At 38.0% G+C, this 24,630-nt stretch overlaps 1 protein-coding gene across 1 annotated transcript in view; it reads right to left on the reverse strand.

Moving 5' to 3' along the window:
- Positions 1-8,745: 8,745 nt before the first annotated feature.
- The window catches only part of CPLANE1 (ciliogenesis and planar polarity effector 1), a 58,372-nt gene continuing 42,487 nt past the window's right edge, over positions 8,746-24,630 (reverse strand). Inside the window, exons 40-51 of the mRNA XM_032206281.1 lie at positions 23,734-23,846; positions 23,333-23,531; positions 22,831-23,072; positions 21,399-21,492; positions 18,658-18,691; positions 17,159-17,283; positions 15,402-15,544; positions 13,729-13,790; positions 12,981-13,145; positions 11,285-11,397; positions 9,311-9,480; positions 8,746-9,143 (exon numbers count right to left, since the gene is read on the reverse strand). Of these exons, the coding sequence (XP_032062172.1) occupies positions 9,003-9,143; positions 9,311-9,480; positions 11,285-11,397; positions 12,981-13,145; positions 13,729-13,790; positions 15,402-15,544; positions 17,159-17,283; positions 18,658-18,691; positions 21,399-21,492; positions 22,831-23,072; positions 23,333-23,531; positions 23,734-23,846 (1,601 nt within the window). The 3' untranslated portion in view covers positions 8,746-9,002. The remainder of the gene's footprint in view (positions 9,144-9,310; positions 9,481-11,284; positions 11,398-12,980; positions 13,146-13,728; positions 13,791-15,401; positions 15,545-17,158; positions 17,284-18,657; positions 18,692-21,398; positions 21,493-22,830; positions 23,073-23,332; positions 23,532-23,733; positions 23,847-24,630) is intronic.

Raw genomic sequence — 24,630 nt, forward strand, 5'->3', positions numbered from 1 at the left:
ATGGAAGGAAACATTTATTTTCTACAGAAAGAAACATTTTACTTGTTTAGTTCTCTTGCTACAGTTTATGCTAATACAGAGTAATACAGAACCTGAATTGCACTTAAATTCCTACAAGCCAGCAGCATGTGCGTGGATGAGAAGTTCAATGGATTTGTGCTTCCAGGTTCAACTACCTGTGCTGTGAACACAGGCAAACACTGTGTAATGATTCCTTGAGAAAAGCTATTTGTTTCAGATTCATGAGAAAACTTTTTTTCATTCTGAATACTTCTGCATGGAGATGGATTTTCAGGTTCAAGGTCAGCCTCGAACATAACCTGTCTGATGTATCCCTGCAGTTCTGAACAGGGATGCTTCATTTCCAAGTACAAATCTGCAGTTCAGATTCATGTAACACCAAGTTCTCTGTGATTTTGATCACCCTTCATCAATTCTTTTTAGTTGCTGCCCGAATGTGCTGGTTAGGAAAAAATGCACATTTTCTAGCAATGTAACAGCTGTTACATGTTTATTTTTTTTTATATACAATTCTCACCTGCACAGTTGCAGGTTGTAAAACTCAGAATTTTAGCCCCAAATTATTTTAGAAATTAGTTTATCAAAATCTACATCTGTGGTGTTTTGATTATATGTTATATCATGTGTTTGATTAATTTTTACAGGTTTCTGGAAAATCATAAATGTATTCCTTATATAATTTATTCCTCCAGAAGGTGTACGCGCTACATTCTCCAGTAAAGGTGTTATTTTAAAGCTAAAATACTACAAGAAATAGGGTATATTATTTCCTGATCTAGAAATCAACTTTCTTTTGATGGTACTGCTGTACTTGAGGGAGGATTCCTTTCCATCTCATCACAGCCAGACCAGCCATGGTACTGGCATGTAGAGCCTTCTGTGTACCCTCCTTTTGCTTGGCCACTTATGACTACTTCTGGTTGCTCCATGGCTGGCAGTCATTTTTCCTGGCTTCAGTTTTAAATGATGCCTAAGAAACCCACTTGAGCAGGCCACTTCTTAAGTGTCGTATTGAATATCTCCATGGGTGCAGATAGCTGACCATCACAAGTCATGTGTTTCTTCTAAAAGATCTTTTTTAACTCTGAGTATTTTGCAAACCTACCTTCCTTCTATTTCTTGCATCTTTATGCATCAGAAAAACTATTCTGTGATTTTATCTTATTTGAAGATATTTCGGCAGAGGATCAGATTAATTTGCTGATGCCTTACATAAAGCTGTGCTATGTTCCTTTTCTTTCTCTCTCTCCCTCTCCCCCCCCTTTTTTTATTACAAATTGTAGTCAGACTTCATCTTCTGTACCTATTGCAGTGCCAAGTACCATTTTTTTGATTGTTTTGAATCCCGTGTATGATCTTGCTGATCACACCTGAACACTTCCTGTTCCATCTTCAGAAGGTATGAGCATGACTTTGAGGAGAAAAGAAGCACAATATCCATTTAACTTTCCTTGTATGTTCCTCATGAAAGATACCTACTTCTCTTTTTTTGCTATGACAGTGTTTTTGGAACTAGAGCATATATGCCAGCCCTATATATCTTAGGCTGTCTTTTCACATAAATTGACATTTCTTTAGTAGTCCCTCAGTTTTAGTACCACAGCCAAAACTTTGACAAAGAGGCAGACTTCTGCAAAATAAAATATGAAGATGTATATCTAAAAACAGCCAACAACAGGTAAGTACCATTTTATTACTGACCTTTGATAGGTAAGAAAGATTCCACATTAAGGACTAATGATTATCAAACTATAATCTTCTAGTTTGTGTATCTTTGTCCTTTTTCTCTTCCTATTTTGATTCTCTTATATCCTTGAAGGCTTTTGGTTGGTTGTGGGTGTTGGTTTCAGTGACCTCCACCCTTTATTTTTTAAACTTTCTGGCTGCAACACCCAAAGAAACCAAAGATCATAACATTTAAGATGTTGCATGCACAGTAATAAAGTACAATATATTGAAAAAATAGGTTCAAGCAGTTATTTGTATAAGAAGGAGATCTACGTTAAATTTTCTAAGCCCTTTTAAGTGATTTAACTCAAGAAAATCATCTTATGCTTAAAGCTGTCAAGCTTCCATATCTGGGAGTCAAATGTGAATGATTCAATACTAGATCAGTAAAATGCATTCAGGTTTCTTTGGGTGGAACTCAAAAAAAATGTTACTGTGCTTTAGGAAAACTGCTGTAGCTTGTGTCACTTGTACATCTCTAAAAGTCAATCCACTTGAACCTCAACTGTTCTTTTTAAGAGACTTTTCTTCCATTTCTCATTTATTTCTATCAGATTCTTCTAAATAGTATGCAAGAAATTACATGCACTCTACTTCTTAATTTTTGCTCCTCTATTTATTTTGCTATGTATTTTCTCATTTAATTGGTACTTCCATCTTGCTGCAACTGATCTGTTTCAAAACACGCTCTGCGTGTTTTATGTGCGAAGCCTTTTGGTTAGCAGAGAAATTCTCTCAAGAGCACAGGACTGTGTGCTAGTAACAATCTTTGCTCTTCCCTTCTTTCTCTGCATCTCCATCCAGCAGACACTCGGAGCTGATCTCTTACCGTAGATGCCACTTTCAAAGAACATAGTAGAATTCAGAGCTACCCCTTCCAGTCCCAGCACCAGCTGAATGCAAGGTGCCACGTGGGTATCCGTCTGCTCTTCTTCTCACAGATGCACGACACCTCTGTTAATTTTTCTAGTAGGACCAGAGGGATGCTTGTTCTCACAGCAATGCTGTTGCTGCTGGTGGCTTTGTCAGAAGTGTTCCAGTTTTTCTTTCTCTTTTTTTTAGCCAGAGGCAGTATATTAGCTCTGCAAAGCCTTTTAGGTGTCTTTCAAAACTTACTTGCTAGTTTTCCTGCTATGTGTCAGAAGAGAAAGAAGTGTTCCCGTTCATCTAAGCATTGTGTTATGCTCCTGTGAAGTCTGTACCTCCCTTTGCTCATGGGATACCAGAGAGAAATCCAATTACATCAGCATTGCTCAGGGAAAAATAAATAAATAAATAAATTGCTTCAACTGGCTCTCAAGAGAATTCATTTACAGATAAAGATTTTTAATGCCAGGCAGCACTCTTTGCTGCAGAGACACTACAGTCTTCCTCTTGAAGAGAATTTTTCTTGCCCTTCATTTGTCAGGAAGACCAGCGTAACCACCTGCCCTGCATTAAGGATTTTAAGGAAATTCTAAATTTTTGTCAGCAGAATATTGGAGATGTGGCTGCATCTTGTGTTTCAAAGTAGCCCATCTCCATCACAAAAGCATCAACAAGCATTTAAGTGCTTCTGATGAAGCATTTAAGTGCACAGAATGGTCTTCACTGAATGTCTGGAAACTGTGAATGCCAGGCTTGTTAAAGTGAATACCTGATTCCTTACACCAGGAGCCAGCACATAGCATGTTTTAAAACAAGGAACCTCTTCTGTCAGCAGCCTGGAAGGCGAAAGGAAGCTTCCTGCACCTTTCTGAAGCTTTCTGCACCTTTCTGAAGCTTCCTGAACCTGTTCAAGGTTCTGGATGTAGGGACCTGCTCTAGTCTGGTCAGAGAATAACTGATGGTGACTTGCATCCCTCTCTGTCCACTTACCAGTGGGACATATTCTTCTCCTCTTGATGACCTTTGAAAACTCATGGCTGGGGAAGATTTTGTCTTCATTTTGCATTTTGCAAAAAGAGCTTCTGTTCACAGCATCGCAACTCTGAATTGGTTTGCATCCAATAAAATAGAAATGACAAGTTACTACTACGAAAACAAAACAACAAAAAACAAGGCTTAAGTCCTAAGATCTTTCTGAAAAGATGTGCCACATAGCACAAGAGAGAAATTTGTGTTTATTTTTTCCTCAAGTCTCAGTCACAAAAACTTCTTTTGGTGTCATCGCTGAAGAAAGCAAAGCACTAAGCAGTTTTGTCCTTCCACTGGTCTTCACTCCTAGTGTCCTGGCCGTTTACCATTAAGAATATAAGTTTGGGAGGCTAAAAAATCTTTTAAATCTTTCGTCTACAGTTTTCTCAGGTCTGGGCTATCAACCAATATATTGTTATATGGAGAACTGCTGTGTGAGAGAGCTATTTCACAGGCATTGAAAGCTTTCCTTTTTATCTCCAGAGAGGGAAGGGAAATTGTATCTTTCTATTCCTTAGAGAAACAAACAACCAATTTGAGAACCTATTGAATGCTTCCCATAGTAAGATCACTTTCAAGAAACTAAAAATAACAGAAATAACAATCCTAAACCCAAGCTGTATTAAATTCCCTTACTTTGGAAATTACATGAAAGAGAGCATGTTTGTCAGGCTGGCTGTACTTCTCCCATGCTTAACTGGAGTCATTGGTGATTGTGTGAAGCTTGTTAGGCATGGGACACTAAATGTACTGTTTCTGTGCAAGCCTTTCCAAATACAGGCCCAGTTACTGCTGTTCAGGATCATTACATTTAATGTTTAACCTGGGGAAAATGAGAAATGTTTTCTTTCTGCTTCCCAGGAATGCTAGCAAATGAGGAAATTGCTGTTACAAGGAAACTTTTATTTTTATTCTCTGCCTGTCCTTCCTCTGTTGAAAGGGCTTTTCTATGTTTGATGTGCAACAGAGACACATCTGTAAACAGGTGTGTGAAACAATTTCTAAATTTCAGAAGAGTTGCATGTAGTACTGTTGCCAACTTTAAGGAAATAATCTGGAGGGAGGGGGGAAAAATGGAAGGACAGGTGCTGAGCTCTGCTCTCTGGGGACAGCGACAGGACCCGAGGGAACGGCATGGAGCTGGGACAGGGGAGGGTCAGGCTGGGGCTTAGGGAAAGGGTCTGCACCCAGAGGGTGCTCGGGCCCTGGGACAGGCTCCCCAGGACAGTGGTCACGGCACCGAGCTGCTGGAGTTCAAGCGTTTGGACAACGCTCTCAGACACTTGGTTTGGTTTTTGGGTAGTCCTGTGTGGAGCCAGGGTTTAGACTTGATGATCCTTGTGGGTCCCTTCCAACTCAGGATATTCTATGATTCTATGATATTGTTTATTGGAAATGCTTGCCAATTGCTCTGTTTTCCTCTAATATATTTGACTCGGTTTTGATGTACTTTTGTTCTTTCCCATTTCCTGCCCTCAGGACATAGTTGTGCTGGTATTGTTATGGGTCTGGAGAGACTCCCCAGAGAATCATTAATTTCTTGGAAAAGTGCCCTGTGGAAGTCACATCTGCAGGAGAATCTGATGATCAATAAGAAAGAAAATCGCTGTTTTCTTGGCTAGCAGGAGGAGAGAGAGGCCTTTTGTGAAAAAGAGTGTGCAATTACAGCACTCATGGGAAGACAGTAGCAGAGAATTATATAGGAAAACTGAGCCTAGAGGAAGCCTCTCAAAGGAATATCAGACTGAAAATGAAGGGGAGGACTTATATCTAAACAGGTAAAAGTCAGACAGAAAAAAAAAAAAAAAAAGAAAAGAAAAGAAAAAAAAAAAAAAAAAGCATGGTAAAAATGAGGCATTCCAAACAAAACTAGCAGAAAAAGAGCAAGCTGAAAAAAGAAGGAAAAAAATAATTACCAACTGCCTTGTTATATTCCAAAGTTTCAGCTTCTGGAGTTTGGGGTTTGTTGAGAATCTTAACCCTTTGCGTTTGACCGTAAGCATTAACTTTTATTTCAAACCTGAAAGAGAGGCTCATGGAGCTTTGATCCTAAAAATTTCAGGTAATAGTAAGGCAGTTAAAACAAAAAACAGGTGGGATTTGTATATGTACTTACATTTCATCTAGAAACCTTTACAAAGACATCAGAGAAAAAATATTTTAAAATTTATTTCTAAAACAATGCAATGATTTTAGGAGTTGCTGTAAAGGGTTTTGATTTATTTGATCTATATAGCTTTTATGAACAAAAACCTACTGGAGTTATTTCTGAAAGTGTATTTTAAAATTTCATTTAGAGTGTCTTTGCAGGGGAAAAAAAAGAGTATCCATTTGCTCTGCTCTGAGAAAGACCTACTAAAATTTTCCTCTTGGGCTGTAAGAAAAAAAAAAGTCATCATACTGAAAGAAAACAAGTACAAGTACAAGAAAACTTCTCTTGAGTATGTGAGAGCAGCAGGGTTAAGAGATAGACGGGTCTCGATGCTCCTAGTCCTGTGTGTAGGCGTGCTTTTTTCATACTGCTGTGACTTTGCAGGTTCAGCTGTGCCCAGGCACTGTTTTCCATCATGTCTCAGAGAAAGGAGAAGTTTAGAGGTAGGGCTGCTGTTGTTAAGAGGTCTTTGAACTGTCTCCCTACGCTTGTTTTAGTGATTTGGGATGCCATGTATCAGGAGTTAAGTTTTCCTCCTCCAATGTTAAAATGTTTGCATTTTCTTCTTTCTTTAGTACCTGGAGATGTATTCTTTGAGAAGGCGGATGAACCATCTTACTCCTGCAACCCCTCAGTAAGGTATGATACTTGTATTCACTTGTATCTGAGAGTGCTGCACCACCCCAAACAGTAAAGTACATGTTTATGGTGGTTTTACCCTGCTACGTAGCTGAGCTCCACCACAAGCTCAAAGGGAAAGGGGGAGAAAATATGATGCAAAGGGCTCAAGGGTTGAGATAAGGATGGGGAGATCACTTAACAGTGATCATCACAGGCAGCACAGACTCAGCACAGGGAGTTTAATGTAATTTATTGCCCACCACTAACAAGGTAGAGCAGTCAGAAACCAAAAGGAAACCAAAAGCACCTTCCCCCATTCATTGTCTTCCACCTTCTCCCCCTGAGTGGCCCAGAGGAATGGGGAATGAGGGCTGCTGTCAGTCCCTGGCGCTTTGTCTCCACCACTCCTTCACGGTCACTCTCTGCCCCTGCTCCACATGGGATCCCTCAGCCAGCAGCTCTTCAAGCACTGCTCCCACACGGCTTCGTCCCATGGGGTCCATCCCCCAGGAGCAAACTGCTCCAGCACGGGTCCCCCACGGGTGGGCGGCAGCTCCCCCCAGACCCCCTGCTCCTGCGTGGGCTCCTCTCCATGGGCTGCAGCTCCGGCCTGGGGCCTGCTCCTGCGGGGGCTCTCCATGTGCTGCAGCCTCCTCCAGTCCACATCCACCTGCTCCACCAGGGCTCCTCCACGGGCTGCAGCGTGGAGATCTGCTCCATGTGGGACCCATGGGCTGCAGGGGGACAGCCTGCTCCACCAGGGGCCTCTCCACAGGCCACAGGGGAACTGCTGCTGTGTGCCTGGAGCACCTCCTGCTGCACTCACCTGGGGGGCTGCAGTGCTGGGTCTCTCTCTCAGCAGATGTAGATCAGCAGGTTTTTTTTGTTTGTTTGTTTGTTTGTTTGTTTTCTCTTTCTTCAATCCACTCCCACAGAGGCCCAACCAGCATCGCTGACTGGCTCAACTCTGGCCAGCTCTGGGTCCCTTTTGGAGCTGGCTCTGATCTGACAGCTGCTGGACTCTGACACCGAGGTAACTTGTATAACTCAGCTGCTAGCAAACCATTCCATTTGTTGATTATCCATTTCTGTGTGGAGAGTGATATATATGTTTTAATCATTGTTTTTAATACAGTTGTGCAGTGCAGCCTATGCATTAGCATTTAGTGAATATGATGCTGTAACTAGCATCTGAAAAATGGCCGAGTCTGATACAGTTTTTAAAAGCCTCCTAGGACACAACTTATGAGGGACTGCCTTGTCTCTAACTGCATTCTCTTCCTTCTCACAGGCGGCTGTTACTATACTTGGCTTAAATAGGCTTTCGCCAATTTTTGTCCACTGATAATGTACTTAGTGCCACCTTGGGGAAAGACAACTTGAGATTTTGTATAAAACCACAGTTCCATCTTTTGGACCGGCTCCTTGGAAGTACTTGCCCTTTTAATTTGGAGATGGTCACTCCCTGCACTGTGTCTTGCACTCTGGGCACCCCTTGGAACAAGCTGATACAGATTCTGGGGACTCCTAGGAGTACACAGCCGATTTTGATCTCTGAAAATACAGAAACTGGCACATCTACCCTATTATGTCTGTAATCCTGTACCAAGCTTTCATTGAAGCATATTTCTTATGTTTGCCAAGATGCAGCTGTACTCTGAAACAGGCAAAAATTTTGCATTTTTTAAACAACTATAGTATTGGGTGACAGTTAATTAACAACTGGAAGTTAGCACACTGTTAACTTCCATGAACAAATCAAAAATTTTCACTACAGAAATAAAAACTGTTGCTGTTGTGAAAGAGCCACCGCAACTGCATCTCTCTGGGTTACTACGAAGAGTTTATGGGCACTGAACATAGGGCAATTTTTTCAACTACCTGGTGCCTGCTAAAAGAGCTCTGACAGGACTGCTGTTCAACCATACTGTATAATGCTATTTTTTTCTTTACCTCAGTAACTTGTCCTTTGTATTGTCTTGTACAGATGTCTATATTACTTTATTGCTGCCTATTTATATGTCTGTCATTCAACTTGTTTTAAGACTTCTCTAATCTATTATATGAGTAAGCTGGGTTTAAAATATTAGGGTAGTGCATATGCAGTCAGTGGTACACAGTAGTAACATTGCTCTGTGTGTAAATCACTTCACAGCAGAAACTAATAAACTTGCTTTTATTAAATCAGCTAATCACAATTGTTGAGTTACAAAATTCACTTCATCAATAGTAATGTTAAATATTAAATACAAATGTAAAACAGCTGTGCAGTGTTCTAAAATAGAACAAAACTTTTTGTGTTTGAGGGGCAAAATATCTGACCCAGATTTTTTTTTTTTATTAAGACCACAGGCCTGCATTTACCAACTATATCTAGTTGTTGTTGAGTTGAAGACATATTAGAAAGCAAACTACAAATTAAGGAATTGAATTTCATCCAGACATGACAGCAAGCAGTGAGTTTCTGTGCCACTTAGGAGATAATCAATAAAAGCCTTGATCCATTTTAAGTAGACCAATGATTATTAAAAACCAAAAACACCAGCAATTGTCTTGAAAGTGTGCAATGGCTGAAAAATTTTGTTCATGTGTCTTCCACATCTGCTACCATAGCCTCAACTGCATTCCAATCCAGTTTGCTGAGGATACTCTCTGTGCTTTCAGAAACATCATCGGTGTTGTTAACGCCAACAGGAGAGAAACTAGCAGTATGATGTGCAGAGTCCTGTTGGAGGAAAAGAAGATGAGCTGAAACGCTGCGTATCATTCTTGGACAAATCCCACCCATACACTTTGAACAGAGAACCACATTTTAAGTATGGCAGAAGTAAACAAAGGACCAGGGCTACACAGCAGGTATCACAACGTTCCTAGAACAAGCAGACCTCTTACCTGAAACAAGGTGTCATGAGTATCTTGAAGTATTCTTTGGATGTCGTCAGGCACAGTCCAAGGGCTTTCTATATCTCGATCAGACTCATGATCAAGATCTTCTGTCTGAACTGCTGTGGCAACATGTGGAGGCTTTTGTTTTGGTGTTCTGCTGACTCTGTGCTCAGCAGCTGAGGAGAAAACAAACCAACAATAACATTGTAACATTTCTTCCTATTTTGCATGTCTATAAACTACTCCAAGAACAGAAGCTCTAAGTTCTAAGAAGTGAAAATGTGTGTAAGCACACGTAACAACAGTATGCTGTTTGATCTTGAACTGATGTGGAGGCTAGAAGATGCTGCTGACCCCTCCAAGGCTCACCCTGTCTTTCCAGTGCAGAACATGAAGTTGAGTAAGACTACAGTAGTAGCATCCAGATTCTGAAGTGCAATCCCTCAAAAGGGACATTGCTCCTTATTTAGCAGAGGACTAAAACTACATACAACTCAGACTTTAAATAAAAAAATATACACGCACCTTAGTAGACAGAGTTTTAGTGAAACCCTTAGCAGCGATGAGATGTATCAGAGAAACACAGTCAAGAAGGTGACATGAAATCAGAGACAGATCAACTTTTAGAATGAGCTTAAAGAGAGTGTTTGAACAGAGAATGATTTTCCACAGATGAGTGAACGATTTAGGAAAAATGCCTTGTTGCTTTGCCACTGCTTCTCTCCCTTTCCTGCACTGACAACAAATAAACTGGCATGTGGCTAGCCTAATAGGTTCTCTATTTTGCCACTATCCTAACTCTGGTGTAGGCTAGAATGAAATCTACCCACAGTATTTCCTTAGTTTCAGACTTAATAAACTCTTTCCTGAATCTTGTTCTGTCTTTTCAGAAATTCTGCTTGTGTAATCAAGTCTTGCATATTTTAAAGAATGTGATTAGGAGGAAACATTTATGTGAAGAAACTCTTCTGTGGATCCAGACCTATGCAGATAGACATAAAGGAAAAAGGATCACTACAATTTTAAAAATTTATATTTTTTAAAGCAAGTTCAGTCCAATTCTTCCACTAACATTATGTCAACAAAAACCTGAAAACAAACCTCAAATAGATAAGCTACGGAGGGACAGCAAAGAGAATTCTTAGTTTACAGAGCTCAGAAAGTAAGCAGGATAGAAAGGTAAGGAAGTAGCACAATATCTGTATACTGTACTGCTAATGCTCTGTGGGTTTTAGTTGAAAAAAAGAGCCGAGTCTCATGTTTTCCTAATGACTGTTTCAGGGAATCACTGAAACCTGGCACATATGCTTTAGGAATCTTGAAACTGCCATCTGGCTAAAACCTTTCAGAAGATTAACAGAGGCAATTAAAATATTTCATAAACCCCAACTAAAAACTGTTTGTATGTGGCAAAAAAAGCAACTTTCATTTTTGTAAAAGTAATGCTGTATCTGAGGCCTCTGTTGTGTAAATCCTATCCAGGCATGCACATGTATCTTATTTTTCCACCGCATTATGTAGCTGAACAGCACTATGTAATTTTGTAACTTACAGCATCTGGAATTAACAGGACAGTTTGCAGTATTTCTCATTTTTCCTCTGACTGTACTTTTCTGTAAAAGTATAGTTCCATGTCCTGGAAATACAAAGGAACATTTCCAGTATTAGATGCAGTAGGCCAAATCTACCCAAAGATGCTTCAAAATTTTAATCTGTGAAATTGCTTCCTGGATTACACAGTACTCTTGCTATAGCAAAATTAAGCTATTTTGGATTTAGAAAGAGATGACAAGGAAAGGCAACATCTATCATTTGAAATGTCAAAGAGAACACACCTTCAAAATACCGAGGACAAGAAACTGCCAGCACTTTGAGTATGATTTTCTACATGGGTATTAAAACTCCTCACTACCAAAATCCAGTAGTCACTTTTAAAAAGATCTGCAGTATGTGCCTTCATTAAGGCAGTTCTGTTCTTACCCTTAGGCTGTTTTAAACCAAGAGTTGGGGTGAAATGGTGATCTTTTTGGCCAAAGCTGGGTTTGGCAGCAGCTCTGCTCCTTTCTGAAAGAACATGACTCTTTGGATAACCTCTAAAGCAAGAAAAAGAATACAACACACACAAATATGTACCGTTTATTATTCATCCACACAAACTGCATCTCACAGAGCATATTAAGACAAGGCAGAAAGGGCACACAAATCACAGCCCAGTTAGCTGAGCTCTGTCAACATTACACAGTGCTTGTTGGGCCAGTAAGCCCCAACAGAGTCCAAAGTGCAGTGAAGACAACCAAATTAGCTTTACAAAGAACCAGTTTAGGTCTAACAAAAAACTTTAATTTAACAGAAGTTACTGCCATTCCTAAGGTGGCTTTCTGTATGACTTCCCATAGCGCTTCTGATTTTGGTAGGGCTGGTACCATTAAACCATTACACACCAGGAGGCTCTGTACAGCACTGACTACATTCAGATGAATGATCTATCCTGGAACTTTACCTATTTAAAAAGAATGCAGAAATATTCCAGAAATAAGTCCAGAATTTACAGGATTATCTGAACTGTACCCATTTCCTCCTATTAGTCTGGAAAACAAAGTTGTAGAGGTAGAAAAATAATACTGCAATATACACCTGTATGATGTACCAAGTCCAGAGGAGAAACAAAGATGCTCGGAGAACTGGAGCACCTCTCCTGTGTAGACAGGCTGACAAGTTGGGGTTGTTCAGCCTGGAGAAGAGAAGGCTCCGGGGAGACCTTACAGAAGCCTTCCAGTACCTAAAGGGGGCCTGCAGGAAAGCTGGAGAGGGACTCTGTCAGGGAGCGGAGTAACAGGACAAGAGAGAATGGCTTTAAACTAAAAGAGAGTAGATTTAGATTAGACACTAGGAAGAAATTGTTTCCTGTGAGTGTGGTGAGGCACTGGAACAAGTTGTCCAGGGAAACTGTTGCTGCCCCATCCCTGGAAGTGCTCAAGGCCAGGCTGCATGGGGCTTTGGGCACCCTGGTCTGGTGGGAGGTGTCCCTGCCCATGGCAGGGGGTTGGAGCTAGATGGTCTTTAAGGTTCCTTCCAACCCAAACCATTCTGTGATTCTCTATATATGTGACATTGAAGCCATCAAGAAGAATATATTTACCAATTTGTAATACTCATACATCACCATCTCTTCAGAAGGTAATAAGGACCTGTGTTCAAAACAAAGAATAACTAAAACTCTAGACAAATTGATGTCCTAAACTAAAAAGGAAGACAGTAAATTAAGAGTTTACCAAAACACTAATTTATTTAGTCTATGTGTGTGCACAGTAGTATTTTTGTTTTCTTCTTGCTTGTTACTGGATGCTACTGAGATCATTACCTATGTTATTGGGTATATTCCAGGTACCTGATTGCTGCTGAGTGGAATGGGTTAGGACATTGACTATAGCTCTGACTCTAGAGCTGGCTCATTCTGTGCTCCAAAAGGCGTTTTTAAGGCTCCCTCCAGGATTTGCTCTGGCACTTATAAGAAGATACAGGAAGCCAAGACTCCTCTGATCCAGCCAAAGTGTATCTTTGATTCTGCCAGAACATAAAGCTTCTCTCATGCTAATCCCTATAACAAGCACTACAGGTTGCAGACAAACGTGAAGCCAAAAACATTAGTATACGGTTAATGCTTAAAATTCATTACCCTCTAGCAGTCATCATGTGCCTTTTTTTACACTCTTGAGGTGATCTTGTCCTGGACAATGGTCTGTGTTCACTTGCAGGTAACACCAATGTTTCAGATAACATTTCATTCATCAGAGAAAGTGCTTGTGACACTCTCATACTGTGATGTTCAGATAACAGCACTCTGTGGAAAAATGGAACCATGATATTATGTATTAACTCGTATTACCACTCATTGTTCCTTCCCATAGCAGGGAGGTTGGAACTAGATGATCTTTAAGGTCCTTTCCAACTGAAAGCATTTTATAGTTCTATGATTTAACTGCAGCTGGGTTGTGAGGCTTGTAAGTCTACTTTGTAACAAAAAAAAAAAAAAAGTCATATTTTTACAGTTTCAGAGAACATGTACTAACCCTTTCAAGATAATCTGCAAAAAGCTAAAGCATTTATTAATAATAGTTTTGACAGAAAGCATGAGTCAGTGTTGCCAAAATCATGTATGTATGTATGTATACATATATGCATATATGTACATACATATAAATAAATAAATAAATATACATGTTTGGAAAGTGAAAAATACAGGCAAGGATGAAAAGTATTCAGACATGTCCTAAATAGTAATGCAGACATGAATTGTTTGCACTGTTTGTTGAAATTCCATTTGTCTCTGAAATTTCACACAGACAAGGTAGTTAAAACTACCTCTTCTTAGGACTAGAAAATTGGTAATAAGAATTCCAAAAGTTACCTATATAGCAACTTACTTGTCTTTTTCTTCCTTCTTCTTCCTGAATATTTTAATATCCTTTGAAGTAGGACTACAATGCTGTGGAAGAAAGTACAACAATCATTAACTTATTTTGTATTGTGGTCTCATTCCATTCCGTCAATCTCAAAATTTAAATCTACCTGACCTGAAAGTTACTGTTTAAAACACTCTCCAGAATGAAAAACAATGTGAAAGCATATGGCCCTAACCATGGGATTCAGTTAAGATTGCCCCTATAAACTTCCAAGCTCTAAAAATACATTGAAAGCCTGCAGTTCCACATTCCATAGCTCATGCCTTAATCCTAAAATGCCATCCCTGTCAGGCCCAAAATTTGTCCTTGCACTCAGCTTCCTAAAAACCAGTTATTTTCTTGAAAGTAATTAATTTAAAAAATCAGGACAGGGTTGCACTTTGTTCTGTTTGCTGGAGTACAATTAAAAAAAAAAAAAAAAAAAAAAAACAAACAGAACTGAGACTTTGTCCATCTAATGAATTCCAGGGAAAAGTCTGTAACGGAAGCACCAAGTATATATTTACGGGTTGACTACACAGGAGAGGGAGAGAAGTACAGGTAAGACAATGCACATTTTCTTTGCATCACTTCTTTTCACACATGTACAAAAGAGAAGTCTGGGACAACTCTGATGACACCTGCTATTGCTTCTTACCATCAATAGAAAACCATGTATTAAAGGGGAAGTCTTTGCATGTTACATATTTGCTCCTCAGGAGTTAAACCTAGCATAGCTTCACCCTGAAAGAATTTACAGCAAGTTTATCAGTAAAAAGTATGGGATGCAATTGCTAGTGCTAGGTTTCATCTCCTATAAACCTGGAGACTCCCTCTACTCAGTTGTGTCTTTTCAGGTCCTGAAAGTATCTAGGTGACAAATGCTTTTTTTATGACTTAATACAGGTTGGGAAACTATTTCTGAACTACTTTTAACCTTTGTTTTCTTCAGTTATTCCAGCACAGTGCAGCTCTGAAGAGATGCATCACACCATAAATGTGATTCTATTAATTAAAATTAAAAAAAAAAAAAAAAATCTGGAAGGGAAGGAATTGTTTTCTGAGCCTGTGTTGAAAACAGCCTTTGAGAAAGAAAATCCATTAAATACTTAAGATGGTCTGACATTTCTGCTGACCCTCCATAATTGCACAAATATGTGTGTGTATTAAGGACAAGGATGGCTGACCTCAATATTTTATCACTGTCTCATTGTCATAACAGATGTTACCTTTTGAACTCTGTTTTTTAAACTCATTGTTTTTTGTGTTTTTTTTTTTTTTTGTGGAGTGGTGGTATATGAAACAAGACTTAAACATATCTTCATAACTCCTGTAGCTCCCAGTCCCTAACAAAATGCATCTTTTATTGGTGAATGTTAAAGCTGTCTCCATTACAGTTAGTGGTCAACAAAGCCTGAATCTTGATCTTGGGGTCAGGTTATAATTGCCACCAACATTACGGAAGACTGTGAGGAACTGTGGTGCATTTGCTCACTGATCACTTCTAACATGCATACAGCCAGTTGCAATAAAATAAAATGTATACAAAAAGCAAAATTAAAATGGGGAAAAAATACTGACAGCCTTTATCTAACCTAATCTGAACAACTATGCAATATATAACAGTTACTCTTTAAGATACCCGTTGTTCCTACCATATTCTTTCTTAAATTGAATGGATTATGCTCTTTCTGTCTTTGTTCATCAAGTTTCTTCACATATTCTCTCATTCTTTCCCTTTGCTTTCTTCTCATCCATGCTCGTATCTCTTTCTTCTCCTTTTCTGTTTTTTTAGAATGTCCGGTAGCAGAATCATGAATCCTGAAAGCACATGTATATGAGAAATAACCTAGCATGTTCTTTAAATTGCAAACAATGACAACCACACATGACAAAAAAATACTGCAATCCATTCAAAATTCTGACTCAATTCTGAAATTTCCCAGATGGGAAACTCTTCTGTAAAATTCTACTTCATATAAATATTGGTATGCAAGTAATTACCAAGATGTTTCCTAAAACTTTTCTTCTCTTTGGTAGTTGCATTCAGACAATAGCACTGAAATGGTTGAGGAGATGTTGACTACATCAAGGGTAGAGAGGCCTTGCAGAGAGATCTTGACAAATCAGAGAGCTGGGCAATCCCCAACAATATGGAAGTTCAACAAGAGCAAGTGCCGGATCCTGTACCTGGGACAAGGCAACAACCCTGGATGCATGTACGCACTTGTGGGACGAGAGGCTGGAGAGCAGCCCCGCAGAAAGGGATCTGGGGGTTCTCATCAACATCAAGTTGAACATGAGCCAGCAGGGTGCCCTGGCAGCCAAAAGGACCAAACATGCCCTGGGGTGCATCAGGCACAGCACTGCTAGCTGGCTGAGGGAAGGGATTGTCCTGCTCTGTTCTGCACTGCTTCAGCCTCACCTCCAGTACCGTGTCTGGTTTGGGTGTCACAGTATAGGAAGAACATAAAACTGTTAGAGAGTGCCCAAAAGAGGGGCACTGTTAGAGAGTGCCCAAAGGAGGGCTGCAGGGGAGGTGAAGGGTCTGCAGGGCAAAGTGTATGGGCGGCTAAGGCCTCTTGGTTTGTTCAGCCCCGAGCAGAGCAGGCTGAGGGGAGGCCTCATGGCGGCCTGCAGCTCCCTCATGAGGGGAGCGGAGGGGCAGGCGCTGAGCTCTGCTCTCTGGGGCAGCGACGGGACCCGAGGGAACGGCATGGAGCTGGGACAGGGGAGGGTCAGGCTGGGGCTTAGGGAAAAGGTCTGCACCCAGAGGGTGGTCAGGCACTGGGACAGGCTTCCCAGGAAAGTAATCATAGCATCAAGCCTGCTGGAGTTAAAGAAATGTTTGGACATGTTATCATCCTCAACAGCTGTAATTTTGCCTTGTAAGGAATTAATATTATAAACAGGAGTAGGAAACAGTTGCAATTTCAATCTATATCAGGAAAGAACACAGATGATTTTATAACTAATAGCCAGAAAGGCAGAGAAATCTCCAGCATGGAGGCAAGAATGACCAGCTCGAGTTCCGAAGCTGCTTTGCCACTGTCAGGAAATTTCTATTTTGTCTATCAGAACTGCTTTAGAAGGCTCCTGTCCTTGGCTGAGCTGATTCTGATGTCTGTAGAGACTTGTACTCCAATTTGTCACTTGCAGAAGGAACTAGTGAGTAGGAAGGAAATAATCTTAAAACCAAGAATTAAAAACAAACAAACAAAACCACAATTGGCACTTTAGACAATAATGGATAGTAAAACAGTGGTCATTAAACAGTTCTATTATGAATGAGTCCCATTGACACCAACTCAACTCACATGCTTGCTTCCATTGTTTACAGGGTGTATGCTATGAGAAGAATAACTGGGGTTAAAATTATTTGACCAACAGATAATGAAAAACAGACATTATTACCTAGAGATTTTCTTAGCTGCCATTTTTGCATCCACTGGAGAGATGTTACCTTCTACTACAACACCACTAATGATGTCAGTAACACCATTCAAATCAGTAATTTGCAAGGGATCTTCTAAAAAACTCAAAGTTAGGCAGCAGAAAAAATGTTACTGATTTGAAATAGAATATGCCTGTAAGAAAAGCTAAAATCCTTCCTATTACGCTCAAAATGAGAATACTCAGGTTATTTTACCAGAATCGTTTAGATCATTTTCTTTCTCCTACATCTGACTGTGTTAGTGCAAACAAGGAATACAGTGGTAACATGTATAGATGTGCTATTTTAAAAAAGTTACAAGCTATCACCTTAGCTTCACTGCCAGTATGTGCATTTCCACCAAATTTCTCCCTAAGGTGAATGGGGCAGAATGAGTGAGACCTGACTAACTATTCAAAGATAGGTCTGAATAAATCATCAAGAAACATGGTCCCAGAGACAGACTGCCTGACCTCCACACGGCTAGTACAGAGTAGGCTAAAACTGGCAACTCAGAAAGCCAGGAGCATGTGAAGATGAAGCTGTGGGGTGCTGCCTGTCTCAGGAACCCCAGCTCTCAACTTTCAAACCCAACTCTCTAAGCAAGGATCAGTGCGAGTGAGAGAATGGTTTTACCTAAATTCTGCTCATTTCTACCCTCTCTTTTAATCAGTTGCTTTCAATATAAACTAAATCATATGTAGTTTACCATTACATGCTACAGTAAATTCAAAAGACTCCTTTGGGTAAAATCACCATCTACTAATATTTATTGCCTCATACGTATCCTCCACGTTATGCAATCACTCCCTAATCTGCATTCACAGCACAAAACAAGCATTTTGACTTTAAATATTTATATAATATACTCAGGCATTTGTTCTACTGCTATGCTTGAAGAAAAACTTGATAAGGGTAGGTAAGTAACTGAGCAAAATGACCAGGAAGAAAGGGAAGCCAGCTACTGTTTCCTACTGCAAAGCTGAATCTAGAAGATTAAAGCAGTTAGCAACAAAAAAAAAAATGTATGTCAGCCCATTTTACCTAATGCATAAGATCAACCCAGTTTTGAAGTCTTCAGTATGATGCTTCACATTTTTGATACAGTAACTCCCCAAAAACTTTCTAGTGAGAGCTTGCCTCAGTAGATGACTATTAGCAGCAGTTACATGCACTCATTCAAAACCAGTATTCTGCAGATAGGAGGAATAATAAACGTGCATAGACATTAGCAGCATCTACATTAACAGTTCTGTTACTTGCAACTAGAAAGCAACTTTCAATGCTTCTGCAGATTTCGTGTTAAACACATGTAACAGGCACTGCTGACGTCAGAACAAATGCCTCAAACTAATAAACACAAAAGCTTTCATCCATTTTCAAATAAATGCCTAAATTTTTATGATACAGTTCCACCTGGACAATTCCTTTATTAGTAGTAAATAAATTTTCAACAAAACCAGTGTCAAAATACGTACCTATCATCACATAGTTCTCCACTTACGAGAAAGCCTGAAACAGAAACATCCTTTGTTAATAAAAATCTTGCACTTGTACACAGGCTAATAACATATGTTAAACAGCCTGTGGGATAGTATGTATCAAACTGAATGTGCTGACATTAAAAATTATCTAATTACATACTTAGGCCTAATAATCTGTGTGATAGCATGTCATCTACTACCAGATTAGCAGACAGTCATCAGAGAACATTTATTCATTTATTAACTTGACTGACAGAGGTAGTTTTGCTTTGAAGACAAGGGCACTACAGTAAGTTTTCAGCCCTGCCCCAATGAGGCTAATGAGTTCCAACTAATTGGAACTGATCTGTTCCAATTAATTGTACAACTTTTTATGGAAAATGAATGAGTTCCACTTACCTTAAAAAGCCAGGGTAAGAACTGCTGGAATTCAAGAAATGTCACTAAATAACAGCATGGCTGTCTTGGAAGCAAGAGCACTATCATCTTCCTAAATCAATCAGTAATCTCTCAAAAAATTCCAGTTGCAACTCAGAATCACCTAGAGCTTTCTTAGCTTGCAAGTAACAAGTTTATACTTAAAGAGGAAAACTATAAATGTATTATTTTTTATAAAATTTATGTGTCTGTGAAGATCATTTGATATTTAATTCTGCTATATGCAGATACAGGAACCATGTTTTAACTCTTTATTAAGATGTGACAGTCAAATACATGTTTGTCTGTAAAAAATATATATAATTTTTAGAAGCTTGAAAACAAACAATACAGGCAACATACGGATAAATATGATATCTTACGCTTTTAAACATCAAGAATAGGGAGTACAGATTTTTACTCCTTCTCTAACGCTACTGTAGTCTTCAGACTTGCAAAAATCAACATACTGCCAGTTTGCAAAATGAAATGGGACCTCATAATATAACATTTTAGGACCTAAACAGTAGTTACCATATAGTGATAACAAAAAACATTTATTTTTCTGATGTGGGCTGGGTTTAATTGAAATTTCATCTCTCAAACACAGAAAGATGCCAGAGATGATAAAGACAGCTTTGGGAGGAATGTATGGGTGTTCTGTGGTACTGTGCCTATTTAAGACTCAGGGTAACACTTAAGTAAATGACTACAAATCAGCACAGTGAAGAGTTTCTGAAAAAGACCTAAAGTTATTCATTTTCTTTCAATAACAGGGTGAAATCAAGTGCAAGTGTAATGCGCTGCCAAACTATGTTCATAACTGAGGGATACTGTATTGCCAGGTGACAAATAAACTTATTATCAGTGCACATCCATGAAGCCTATTCTAAATAATGCAATCTAGAAAGGCTGGAAAATATGCTAACCAGAATAACAAATATCCACAAGAATAAACATCCATGAACTGACGTTTATGAGCTCACTGGCATTACATAACAGCAACAAGGAAGTACTACAACAGAAAGAAAGGGATTGCTTATTTTTAAATGGAAGAAAAGGGAAAAATAAACTTTAAAAATTATACCAGAAGATGACTTCATGCCACCAGGAAAGTTAGAAGCAGAGGCTGTAGAAGCAGAAGAGCACAATTCCAATGCAGTATAATTGGGTATAGGATGTTCAGGTCTTAAGCTCTCCTTTTCATCACCCCCATCTTCAGAAATCATGGCCCTTACATAATGTTCTGATCCAATGAAAAAAAAGCAATTAATACAGGCCAATGGAAAAAACAAATAAACAAACAAAAAACCCAATCACTTTTATATGTTAGTGGCATATTTAGTTTATGTGTCCAGCCCAAAACAATTTTCAGTTATAATTTTCAACAGCTTAATACACTTACTGAGAGATCAGTCATACCTTCCTATGAAGGTACTCTACGAGAACTGCAGTATATGTACCAGACCTGCACATACGAACAAAAAGACTAAACTTTGAATTACTTTGTGTAAGGCTAATGGACATCTTAAATATAATCTTATGTATAAATACAGATATAGCCACAATTTAGTTCTACCACTTGGCTTTGCATTAAGTTCGTAAGTAGATTAAACTGTTTTGGTATGAATGTAAAATGGACCTGAAACATGTACCCCTAACACATTCCTCCTTGGCACAGTATAGTATCTGTAAGTAAATATGTAACATATAGTCAATTTTATATTTATATATATATATACCTATATATTTATATTATATATATTTATTTATATTTTTATATATATTTGTATTTATCTATCTATAAATATTCAGTGAATCAATCCTAGCAGCCAGTTGAGCTGATATAAGCTTTAAACATAACCAGAAGATATTATAACTACATAGCCACCAGAGAGTCATGTAAAAAGTATTTGCCTTATATACACAGGGAAAACTGAACAAATTTCGTATCCTTTTATATCAGCAAACAAAGCACTCAAAAGAACCATATTTGATTTTAGGATATAACTGAAATATGTACTATCTTTAAAATCCTTTGCTTAGGTCCTGCATTATGGTTTTGGAAAAGACCAAATGCATTCAAATGTTGTTTCAAAATGTTCAAATATTGTTTCAAATGTTTCAAACATTCAAGCAGTATCCATAATGTTACTCAATTTCTCTACCTTTGTTTTTTTTTCCTCTCTTGTTTTTTTTTTTTTTTTTTCATATTTAGGTAACACTTTTCAGAATTGCATTAAACTTCACGTTTAAAAAAAAAGTAAGTTTAATATACAATCCAAAATTTACTCTCCTTCTGTTGACTGTACACATACCATCACAATTGATACTAGCAACTTCAGAGAATGAAGGATGAGCATTAATGTCTGATTTGGCGGCCATTTCAAAATCTTCTATTATTTTCATTAGCTATAAATGAAACACAAAAACTAAGTAACAATATCATCTCCAAAGCATTTATGAGATTTACATAGCAGATATTCATGCAAAGTTTGCTTTAAATATTTTTTTTCCTCAGAATCTTATAATCATCAGGATTATAGTATTTCAAGTAGATATACTTTGTCTAAAGAGTTTGATCTTCTGGAACATTGCTTTGAGAAAAAGATATGAACTGTATTATTCCTGTGAATTTTTAATCCTATTAATCACATTCTATTTTATAAATAGGTGAACTTTCCTAATATATCTTATCTGGAAAACATAGAAATAAAAATATTTCCACATTCTTCCTAAGTCAGAATTTTCCTGAAGTTGAAAAATAGAAAGTGAAAAATAAAACTGACTAAGCTAAGTTGAGACATTCTACTGATCGTTTTTACAAAGAACAAGTGGAGGAAGGATAGAAGTGATTAAATAATCCAACATAATGTAATAACTGTGTGTAGGTGACACAATGAGGTCCTATATTTCTGTGACTATTTGGGAGAGCAAGCAATGGACACTATTCGTTTGAATTACTATACAAAAAAGATGCTTTGTAATTGCAGAGTGATACTGAATTCATTCTGCATTAAGCCAGGTCTGATGTGCAAAAATCTTTTTTCTTCACTCAGTACATAAAATAAGAACCTATTGGCTCATGCTTAGAACAGTTACTCCCACTTTGCTTTAAATTTGATTAAGAAGTTGAAGTAGTTGAAGTAATATGAAGAAATAATTGCCAATATTCGCCACTTTGCAAATGCGTAAAGTCAGCCCTATCTGAAGTTTTAGTCAAATTAAAAACTAGATGTAGAATTAATAAGCCAGAGTCCGTTCAAAAGTTTTAACATCAGACTTTTGTCATGACCTAACAAACTAGTAATACTTGAATTATGTAAGATCATATGAACACATTATGTCCAAAATGCACTTATTTTACATGTATATTTAGATTTATAAGGATATTAAAAATGCAAATATTTGATTAAATCAATGGGAACATTTTCCAGAATTAGTCACATAATATTCTGCAGAGGCAAAACTTTTCCAAACCTTTGATCTCCAACTGAGCCCATAATCTTGTGCTATTTCGCTTTCCCACTTAAAGGGAAATTAACATCACCATTCTGGCCAGCATTTGGATCACTGTAAGCAACCATGTCTACCAACAAATACTAAGTGGAAAAGAACAGTACTTTTTTCTCACTCAATAAATACTATGCAATTTTGAAATATATTATTTGAAAATTTAGATTTTGTCTTTAGTTAAATGAAATAAAAAGTACACCATTTCAGACACAACAGTTAGCAGTCTGAACTCACCATTTTGGTATTTCTGAAATCCTCTTCCATATTTTCTGTTATATTCTGCAGCATCTGTAATTGCATATCCATTTCTTGCTGCTTTGTGGAAAAGTGTTCTTTGTTAACTACTTTAGACAGCAGCCCTGAAGATGGAAAAGTTCTGGCATCCTCATGTACTACGTTCCATGTTACACTGTCTCTAGAAGAAAATGGTTTATCTTCCTTTTGCACTTGGCTTGACATATCTTTAGGATGATTGTCTAGAAGGAAAAGAGTGCATGAACATCATCAAGTAAACTGCAAACATTTAAGTACTGCAAATAATTAGGCATAGCTGTGCTATACATAGTACATTATAGCAGGCAGGAATCAGCACAAAAGTCAAATTTATAAATGTTTTGATGTATAAGAAAACAAGTAGGAGGTGACTTGGGAAAGGCTGAGTATTTTCTGTAGGGATGTAAGATATTATAATAAAAATGTGTACATTTTTTTCTGATTTAAGCATACAATGGTTTACCTTTCTTCTGTAGCGGCTCAGGTGGAATTGCATTAGTAACAGAAGCTGCCCTGTGGTGAAGTTCTGCAGTAGATGGAATTTCAAACTTCTCAATTTGCTCTGTAGTACCTATATCTTCTGCTGACTCAGGTATCATGGGTAAATCATTAAGGACGTCACTATCTTCAATGTCGATCACACTGATATATTCATGTTCACTCTAAATAAGAGCAAGATAAGGAAGAATTATACAGCGTGTGTTTTGAGCAGTACATTTTAATCATTTCCTGTGCTTACTCTTCCCACTTTGAGTTGAGACTTCCTGTTTCAGAGACAAAATGACTACAAACTTCCCCACAGTATTACACAACTGACATAAGACAAATGGTACATTTAAACCATGTTTAAATTGGGCCACTAACCAAGTCAGGTACATCAGGCAGAAAGGATGGTAAAGGTTTCTCCTCCACGTCACTGGGGAACCTCGGGGTTAAATACATGTCTGATGGTAATAACTCAGGGACACTAGATGATTCTATGGGAAAAGAATAATAGTCAGCATTATATTTGCAGTAAAAGCCATGGAACTCTAGAAAACTATTTGGAAATAGGTCTGAATTCTCTAAATGACAAGATAAGCTTTGATTAGCTTTTCTCTTAAATGAGAATAAAAAACATAAATCAATATATTTCTTTAGTGTTTGCTTCTAACAAAATTGATCGCTAGTTATTTTTCATTTTGGTGATAAATTAGCAGAAAAATACTCAAATCAGAGTATCGTGCTGCAGTATAAATTGCTATTCATTTCCAATTCTATCTTAAATGGTTAGAAAAAATCACCATATCTTGACTTGATCCAAAGAACTGACACTACTTGGCTAGAAAGACATCTAATTAGCTATTTGCAAAGTATGTTATGTAGTAAAATAATCTTCCAAATGGAACAATGCTGCTGAATTTTAAAAGAAATGAAAAATAAGTATGTTTATATGCTAGCAGGGGGAAAATATTTAGGTAATTAATCTTATTTAGCACGATTTATCATGGATTTATGATTTTTGTGTGGGCAAAACACAAAACAAAATACATTATTTAGCCCAAAATAAAAATTACCTTCTATTTTGTATTCTACAAACTGAACCGAAATTAGACTGGAGCAAAATTTTGTAAAATTGAGCAGCACTAAAACCAATCTAAAAGCTGTAAAGATACCTCCTAATACACAAATACAAAAGCATAGGTACACTGTACTAAAGAAGATACAGACAAATGTTTCATAAACAGAATTATAATTATTTAATGTTTTGTTGAAAGAAAT

Source organism: Aythya fuligula, chromosome Z, assembly GCF_009819795.1.
Source record: "Aythya fuligula isolate bAytFul2 chromosome Z, bAytFul2.pri, whole genome shotgun sequence".
NCBI classification, from domain to species: Eukaryota; Metazoa; Chordata; class Aves; order Anseriformes; family Anatidae; genus Aythya; species Aythya fuligula.